General features: G+C 46.3%; 1 protein-coding gene across 1 annotated transcript; it reads right to left on the minus strand.

Moving 5' to 3' along the window:
* Positions 1-3,845: 3,845 nt before the first annotated feature.
* On the minus strand, positions 3,846-7,474 carry LOC102049759 (trefoil factor 1-like). Its single transcript, XM_055702751.1, has 4 exons — positions 7,389-7,474; positions 6,307-6,449; positions 4,587-4,736; positions 3,846-3,853 (listed from the first exon to the last, which is right to left on the minus strand). Exons 1-4 carry the CDS (start codon positions 7,472-7,474, stop codon positions 3,846-3,848), a joined length of 387 nt encoding a protein of 128 aa, XP_055558726.1.
* Positions 7,475-9,163: the final 1,689 nt, after the last annotated feature.

The following is a 9,163-nucleotide window of genomic DNA, read 5'->3' on the forward strand; positions in this document are numbered from 1 at the left end:
TCAAGGTGTTGTGGTTGCACTCAGCTTTCTTTCTATTATATAGGTTAATTGGGTAAAGTAACCAACCTGAAACACTAAAAACAGTTCTAAAGTCTCTGTTTTAATTTTTCTTCCTTGTGCTGGATAGAGCTACCTAGAAGCAAAAAGAACGGGGGTGGGTGGGGGGGTGGGGGGCAGGGGGGAAGTTGAAGAAAGGAGAGAAAAGGACAGAGTTTACACAATCACATTTCAATCACATGAGCTAGTGAAGCTTGTCAATCTATTCACGCAAAATAAATGAACAAACTGCACATATCTACTTGTGTCTATCCACTGGCCAGGCTGTGAGCTGCAAGAAGCATCGGTTGCCAGCAACCAGGACACCTCTACTCTGGTGCAGTGATTTGTCTTTCTTGGGCCTTTGCCACCAGGTTGGCTAGGAAATCCAGCATCAAGTCAGAAATCTGTGCCGGGGCTGTGGTGTTCCCCATCTCTCTCCTGTCCCTTGGGTGGCTCTCCCCAGCAGCAAAAGGCACTGATGAGAAAACCCAGGGAAGGAGAGCGGGTACGTACAGCCGCTCATCCAGCCAGCCCTTGGAGCTGGGCAGGGAGGAGGCCTTTCTGGGCAGTTCAACTCACCCTACTGGGCACATATGAACTAGCCAGATGATTTCCAGCCCAGAGGTGTCTTTTTCTCTCCAAGGGCTGTGAATGGGGCCCATGGTGACTGACTCAGGTGAGGGAAGACCACAGAGTAACTCTGAAGGTGAGGAGAGCAAGGTCCTTCCTTCTGCAGCCATGTCTCTGCAGGTCCCACACACTCCTCTTTGGGCCCTGTTCCTGCTTTGTGATGTCACTTTGCTCTGCCTTGGCTCTGCTTGCCATCTTCAAGTCCTCAGTGGCTGTGTCTTTTATTCTGGTTTTGCCAGCTTATTTTCTTACCAAAAATGTTAATTTTAAGAATACTAGGCAGCTTTTTCAAGTGCATTTGGGTGGGTATGGATAACAGTCTACATAGCAAGACCCCAAGTATTTACTTAATGTAAATTCCCAGAATAGCCATCATCCCTTAGGACTTGCTGCCGATGACAGATCCTTAGGTCATAATTCTTTGTGCTGTGAGCAGCTAACTCTGATTTATAACCTCAAATGTCCAGAGCAACTGCATGACCCAGTGCCTTGGCTTAGCACGTTGTTGGGAATGGTTTGCTGGTCAGCACACAGCACTTAATGGTTTTTGCAGGGGACACTGTGCCCAGAGACAGCAAGTGAGCAAGTTCAGCACTTCATACTTCATACCTTTAGGGTGAGACTGCTGTCAGTGTGGCTTTCCTGCACCATCACTGCTCTTTTCTGCCACACCAAGATACAGACCATTTAAACAGAGGGGCTCAAGCAGTTCCCAGGAGTTTCAGCTGCTGTGCCTCGCCGGGCTGTTTCCCAGTCAGGGTTTGTAGCAGAGGATGACACGGTACCCACCCCCTCTCCCCTTAATAAGACATTTCTGTTCATAACTTTCCTTGCAAAGCCAAAACCAGCCCTGGTACACTGTGGCAGAAGAAGCTCAGCAGGACCACTGACCTGCACCTGCCTCACTGTCACAGCCCCAACAGAGAGGTCTGGAGGGTGTGACAAGGGTAGTAAGCAGTTACACATCTGAGCCTGTCCCTCTGAAATACCCGTATGTTCCCTTACACTCTGTGTTGCACATGTCGCCCCATCCCTCTGCAGCAGGAAAAGACTTTTGGTAAGTACATGTAGCTCAGCGAGAGCTCTGCCCTGGCAGAACCCTGACTCTGGCATCTAATTTCAGTCCCTGCAGATGACTCCCCACGGCACTAATTAGGGTTACCCTTTTCAGTGTGGCTGCATTTTCATTCTTTCTCCCAATGAGACTCCTATGAAGGCCCTATTACCTGGTGAACGCACCTAATTGTTGCACCAGATTTTGCAGTGCAGTATTATCATGATTACACTCTGCTTGAGCCTTTCAAATTCATCTGGGCTACAACACCAAACCTTGCTCAGCAAAGACCTTCAGTTGTTGATATTGTCCCCAATATCCCACCATATTCAAGTCTATTCAAGCCTATTGTAAGTGCAAGAGAATGATGGTTTATGAATGACTAATTTTTACCCACTTGGATAAACTTACTCATCACAGAAGTGTACTTGGGGAAATCCCTAAGGAGGCATGTGTCGCTGCCGTTTTCTCTCTCCTTGCAGCACAGCCCTGCACAACTGTTCTTTCCTGCTAAGCCCTGAGTACGAGTCACTGCCACGGCAGTCTCGTGTCACCCATTTTGTTCCCAGCGGTGTTCTTAGAGGCTCTTCACTGTGCTCTTACTCAGCTGAAGCAGGGAAGCATTCAAGCTGCTGTGCTGAGCATTTAAGACATCCAGGAGAAAGCAGCCACACTCACCTGGAGACCAGGAGCTTCTTCTGTGACTTGTGAGACACAGCAGGCTCTATTACAGGTATAGGTCAGGGCCAGGGGACCTGTGCCTTGCTTTTAGTGTTGCAGGGACTTTTGCTAAGCATGACCCATGGGACCTGCTTGGGGGAACGCTGGTTAGCAGTAAGAATGGCAGGCAGGTTTGTAGAATCATAGAATCATTTAGGTTGGAAAAGATCTTTAAGATCATCACGCCCAACTGTTAACCCAGGACCACCAAGTCCGCCACTAAAGTGGCACACCTATGCATATTTAAACACTTTCAGGGATGGTGATTCCACCACCTCCCTGGGCAGCCTGTTCCAATGCCTAACCACCCTTTCAGTGAAGAAATTTTTCCTAATATCCGATCTAAACCTCCTCTGGTGTAACTTGAGGCCATTTCCTCTTGTCCTGTCACTTGTTATCTGGGAGAACAGACTGAACACCATCTGCCTCCAGCCTCCTTTCAGGTAGTTATAGAGAGCACCAATATCCCTTCTGAGTCTCCTCTGCTCCAGGCTAAACAACCCCAGTTCCCTCAGCTGCTCCTCATAAGCCTTGTGCTCCAGACCCTCCACCAGCTTCGTTGTCCTTCTTTGGATGGAGCTAATGATCTTTTCCAACCTAAATGTCTCTATGATTCAGCTGCATGTTGCATCAGCAGCCAGGGTCTGTGCTGAGTTAGGTAGGGTACCAGGTGGGTACCTGCCTTCCTGTGCTACTCCGTGCCCCACTGGTAGCAGCACTGAGGGACTGGCAGCAGTGATGCAGAGACCAGGAGGTGTCTGAGTCAGACCAGCTCAGTGGTCAGCTAACAAAAGTACCTTTCCCTGTGTTTTGAGGGGGAAAAAAACCATCCAACTCCATAGCTGTAGCTATATAAAGGGAAACACTGAATATTTGTTTTGCAAATTTTGAAAACAGCAAAATTACGGTTTTTTCTCCAACAAACCTGAGACCTGGTGACCAATCCTGATTCATACCAAGAATATTTTCAGCTTGCAGAAGGGCAAGTGGCCTGTGTGAAGCACATACCAGCTAACAAATACAAGCAGTCACTTGCAAGTGTGAAGTGTAACTCAAAAAGCTGAGTGCCCTGTTCCTTTCAGAAGTGTTAGTGACTGCTCTCTGGTCGGCAGGTTGCTAAATTTCCTGGGAAACAGAAATACACAGCTTTAAAATAAAGACAGCAGAGAACTCACAAATTGCATCTTAGTTCTTTTATTACAGTGAAGACCTGCACAGTAGTAGCCTACTGAAAGAATAAATGATACAAGTAACTTTTCATCAGAAAGGAGTCAATACAAGGTAAAAATGGCCTAGAAATCATAGCTGTTGCAAACTATAAAGTTTGAGTTGGGGTCTCCAGCTGTTGTTTCCCATTGGAGTACGTCCAAAGATCACAAGGTTCTTGATGGAAGTTTCTCCTTTAACAAGCTGGGGAGGTAAAGAGGAGAAGCAGATTAAGAGGCATGTTTTCTCCACACATTACACAAAATGCTAGGAGGTGTTTTGCCTAAATGCAGGACGTCAAAAAGGCAATTTTTTAGCAGTTGCTCCCCTCTCCCCTATCTGCACACGTTTCCTAACGGTTCAGATCAGTAAAAACAAATTACGGTGAATTGTTTCCAGTACAAAATACACTGTGGGGCAGGTTGGAATTGTCTGATGCTATTGGTTATCTGTGTTAGATACGCTGAAAGGTCAATCTTAATTAAAAAAAAAAAAAAAAAAAAGCAGGGGATCAGAAATTTCTGTAGTTTTTATTCACATTTTTAAAGCAAAGCCTTTTGCCTCTTGTGATAGAGTAGATGTGAGTTCTGCAGCTGCACGGCGTTAGCTGAGGGCACGAGCTCACACCTGAGCCCAGACGAGCCGTGCAGCCACGTTGCCACAAGCCCTGGCTCAGCTGCAGCAGCACCACCCCCTCCTGTGCAAGAAGCCAGTCTTTTTAGGGTTTAGTTGCCCCTTCCTGCTCACGCTTCGGGCAAGGCAGCTCTGCACGCACACCGGGAAGGTGGGGAGACCCTGTCCTGCTCAATCCCTCCCGTGTGGCCTCCCACTGTGCTGGGCTGGCACAGCACACCAAGCCTGGGCACGGCATGGACCCTGCCAGGAGCCAAGGTGCATCCATGAGGACACGGGGACGGTGTCTTGTACCGGACATTACCTTCCTCCACCACGTGGCGGTAGAAGCACCAGGGGACACCAGCAGGATGCGCCTCGAAGCAGCACCCCTTCTGTTCACACTCCTTAGCTGTGATACCAGGGAAGCCACAGTTTATCCTGGTGTGAGAATTGCTGGGACACACTTTCTTAACTGCGTAAAGCAAAAATGAAGGAAGAAGGTTTTGTTACTTTCTGCTGCATTTACCTGGTGGCATAATTCACAAATAAAAGGCAGGCCACAACGGTGAGGCCAGTGAGCAGACATGACAGCCACGATGACCTTCTCCATACCAATTTCAGGCAGCAGGTTCACCCAAATCCTCACCACGCCTGTTAGGCAAAACTAAATACCAAGGAGTGAGGAACTGCTACTGTGCCCCGGGGGACAGAGGGGGAAAAATTCACCCCTAGAAGTGTCTGGTAGGCAGCAACCCAGCTTTCCTCTCCCAGGTCCAGCAATGGGGTCAAAAGCCACCATGTGTCTCCCATGACAGTACCACAGACACTGGACTTGGCCCAGGGTATATTCATGACCTGATCCACTGCTAACCCCAGAGCAGCCTAGGTAATATGGGGAGGGAAAAACGCAGCCTCCTCTGTGTGCCAGCTTGAGGTATGGAAAGGAGGTAGGTCAATTAGGAGGAAATCACAGCTCATCGAGGCAATTTAAAATAATAACACAAGCAATGAGGTTACACCACCTGGCCTGAATAATTCAGTTTTCCTCTCCTGAAACAGTTCTGCTCAGAAAAGCAGTTCTGTGAGAATGACACTGTAAGGTGCTGCCATTTGTTCTTGATTTTCATGATATGCAAACAGCAAAATTATGGTTTTTTCTCCAACAAACCTGAGACCTGGTGACCAATCCTGATTCATATAAAGTTATTTTATTGGTAACATTGTCTTTGCACCCTCACTTCCTTTCATTTCACCTGTGCAACTGCTGGGATTGCTCTGAAGTTCTCCTAAGGAGTCATGCAATCAGCCCAGTAAAAAGCTGGCGTTTAGCAGTTACGTAAATTATACACCCAGTCACTGAAGGACTGGAAGAGCAGCTCTTACCCTCTCTGAGGAAACAGAGGCAAAAAATGGAAACAGGACATAGAAGGTTTAGAAGGAAAAATGTAATGGAGAAAAAGATTTCCCCTGGGATATTTTGGAGTTTGCATTAAATGAAGACTGGGAGAGAAAATGGAAGAGAAAAAAAAAGAAGCACCAAGTGGAATTACGTTGGGAAGCAGGCAGGAGAGAAAGGAAGTAGCAATTAACAAAACAGGCTGGAGAAAAGAGAACACACCCCCCCCCGGAAGTTACAGGATGCCTGTGGTCTTCTGTACAGGTGTCAAACAACTGCTCAGGACTTTGACATGCAGTGCTAAAGCCCTCCTCAGCCATAGAGAAACCCCATTCAAATAAGTGCTGAGGATCCCTTGCTCTACTGATGAACAAGACCACAAATGGCAGTGAAATGTTTTTAAATACTCAGCATGGGTTCTTTGATAATTAGAAACCTGAAAGAAGAGGAAATATATTGTGTGAACAGGATGAGACAAAAGACTGGTAAGCAAGGTTTGACTTTGCATTTTACTACCAGTGGTCTTCTAATAAAGGTTTGTGCTCACTTCGTTAGCCTGAGAAAAAAAGCAGAGCTGCTCCTGGGTTGTACACATTTCTGCATAATCAAACACTAGGTAAATCAGTGTTTCTGGCAGAGATATTACCTTTCTTTGGTTTAGCAACAAAGCACCAGGGAACGTTAGGGACTGAAGCGTCGAAGCAGCACCCAGCTTTCCTGCACTCCTTTGCTGAGATTCCCGGATAGCCGCAGTTCTTCCGCTCCTTGGGGGTCACTTTACACTGGCATCTTGCTGTTCAGGACAGGAGTAGCAAGGGACTGGGTGTCAGTTTGCACACTCGTTAGCGGAGATGCATTTATCAGATGTCCACTGAGAACAATGATCTTTCCCTAGATTCTGTCCATCTTTGCAAGTGCACCTTCTCTGTCACTTGCTAAGACCAAAAATTCTGCAGTTTAAAAGCTGCTTTTAAACTCCACCAATTGCAGTAAGGGTTGAAAATCTGTGCTTTCACTTGCAGCCAAGCAAGCCTGGTACAGTGGGGTCTGTGGACTTCAAATAGACCATGTCAAATGGTAATAACCCATAACTTCAAATATCATGCTAGTAAATGTTTGCTACTTTGCCCACGTCATGCAAAGAAAGGATTAAGGGTCCAGTGGATATTCAAAGAGGTGTAAAGATACAAAATCTTTGCCTTCTCATCAGGTGACTAGAAAAACATAAGAATATGTGCAAGTAGTTGCAGCTATACTTTTAATATTTTAAGTCTACTGCACAGTCATCCACAACCAAGAATTTCTGGACATGTCTGGTGCCTGTCATTGAGTTACTTGCTTTTCACTTCCTAAGTTGTCTAAATGACTTGTCTTTTTGAGGAGGCAGATAGACTCCTTTGAAATTGTATTCACGTGACAAAGTAGCATAAAATGAATGTCAGAAGACTATTTAGACCAAGCTTGGTCCTGTTCGAGTCTGAGTCCCATTCTAGAGAGCTCCCAGGCACATCTGTCCCTCTGCCTTTGCAGCACAAGAGATGACCTGCAATGATTTTGCCACAGATATCTCTGGAAAAATTAAAAAGTAGACTCTGGTAATAGTAGCAGAGCAAAACATTTGCTGTCTGATAGGTAAAGTGGAGATGTGCTCTTGCTGCATTTACAGTCAGTAGTCCTACTGTACAGGCCCACATACATACCTGTGAAGGCAACAGCAGATGAATGTACTTACTTGGTGGTGCCTTTCCCTCTGCCAGGGTGCTGAGGGCTATGACAAGGATGGCAGAGAGTGCACAGATCACTTTGAGATCCATTTCTTGGAAGGTGGTTGGAGGAGAGGTGCTGCTTTGCCCAGGAGCAGCTCATTTTATATGCACCTCATGTTTGCCTGGCAAGGTCTGATAACATTATTCCATCTGATGCTTCACCCAGAGGTTGACTTTTCTTTTGTTTAATTAGGAAATGTTGCCATGTGTAGTTTGATATCCTTAAGATAAATTTCTAGGTTCCCATGAGCTATTGATAATGTGTCTATTATGTAACTATAGGTACTTATCTACCACATGATCCCATAATCTATTAAGTGGATGCTGTTGGGTGCCTCGGGCAGCCCCAGCTGATTTCATTGCCATTAGAGTGTTTCAGACCTCTGGGCAGCTTTAAATGGTTGCCACTACTGAAAAATACGTACATGTATTTCCTGTCCAAGTGTATCTTTTCTGCCTCAGTTTTTCCCTGGCCTTAAGGTTTTGGTTATGCTTACTCTGAAATGGGCAAAGCAGGAGGGCTGGAGGTGTGACACCTCCAAGCTTCAGAAGACCACAGGGCAAACCATGCAGCTGAAGAAAGGCATAAATACGGAAAGTGGAAGATGTGACTGAAATACCGAGCCCAGCCGAGGCTGCTGTTTGTTTCCAAACATGAGGCAATTTGAACCAGTTTGGAATAGGAAAAAAAGGTAAGGTAAGGGGGGGGGGGGGGGGGGGGGAACCCAACCAAAACCAAAAATGCCAAGAGGGACGACAGCATAAAGAGACTCAAGAGAGGAAAAGAAAAGTTATATATGATCTCAGCCTGACCCACAGGCACTGTGCTCACCCAGGGGCCAGACCCAGGTGCCCCAGCTGATGTTTTGGAGTTGCTGTCCTGCACAAGGAGCAGACACCTTCCCAGCCTGTGGGTCCTGTCCCAGGGGGACCGCAGTGGGGGCATCCCCCATCCCCTCTGTCCAGTCCCCAGAGCAGCACATTGCCTCCCACCCCATCTGACACCATGGGCACAGGATTTGCTAAAACCAGACTTCCAAAGCACCACATTTGACCTATTAATTTCCTGATTGCTTTTCCCCTGGTTTCCAAGGTGACCTCTAAGGCAGCATTTGGGCTGTTTCAGGACCATGGGCCTTGGGACTTGGACTGCCCAGTCAAACTTTAATCTCCCTTTTGTACATTTTTCTACCACTTACTGTAACATTTCTGAACTTCTAGCTACTTTCAGATGCTTGACCACAAGCAGAACAGTGCCAGGGAGAGGGACACAAACAGTGGGATGGTGGGAACATCTCTGCACCCCCTCCAGAGGAGGTACCCACAGAGCAGGCAAGGGAAAACCACCAGGGAATTCTTCCTGTTCATCACCAAAAAAGGGATTCAATACATTTTTTTTCATCTTTCACAGAATTGTGTCTTCATGCCTTTGATTATTATACATGAGTTTGGTTTGTGTCTCTTTCCTTGACAAAGTTCGAAGTGAAAACTTCTAACTTCTATAGTTGTGTTTTGAAGGTAATCTATTTGTTGAAAAGTATTTTGAACCCTGTGGGAGGTATTTTGGTCTGCAAGGGAGAAAATAGTAAGAGCTCATTTTCCTGCTCTTTAACTTATTTAATGCTTTATGGACTTATATTTGTGTCCATCCCTATTGAATATATTGATGGCACTTCTTACTGAAAGTTGTGATTCATAAACCAATTAGTGCATTCTTCATTTCACAAGATACCAACA

Source organism: Falco cherrug, chromosome 2 (genome assembly GCF_023634085.1).
Source record: "Falco cherrug isolate bFalChe1 chromosome 2, bFalChe1.pri, whole genome shotgun sequence".
In the NCBI taxonomy this organism is placed as follows: domain Eukaryota; kingdom Metazoa; phylum Chordata; class Aves; order Falconiformes; family Falconidae; genus Falco; species Falco cherrug.

Bases quoted from the DNA above. Each gene is read 5' to 3' on its own strand.
- LOC102049759 (XM_055702751.1), bottom strand. From the start codon at position 7,474: ATGGATCTCAAAGTGATCTGTGCACTCTCTGCCATCCTTGTCATAGCC. The intron at 6,450-7,388 runs GTACATTCATCT...CTGAACAGCAAG, and splicing joins GGAAAGGCACCACCAAGTAA to ATGCCAGTGTAAAGTGACCC. The intron at 4,737-6,306 runs GTAATATCTCTG...TGCTTTACGCAG, and splicing joins TGTTGCTAAACCAAAGAAAG to TTAAGAAAGTGTGTCCCAGC.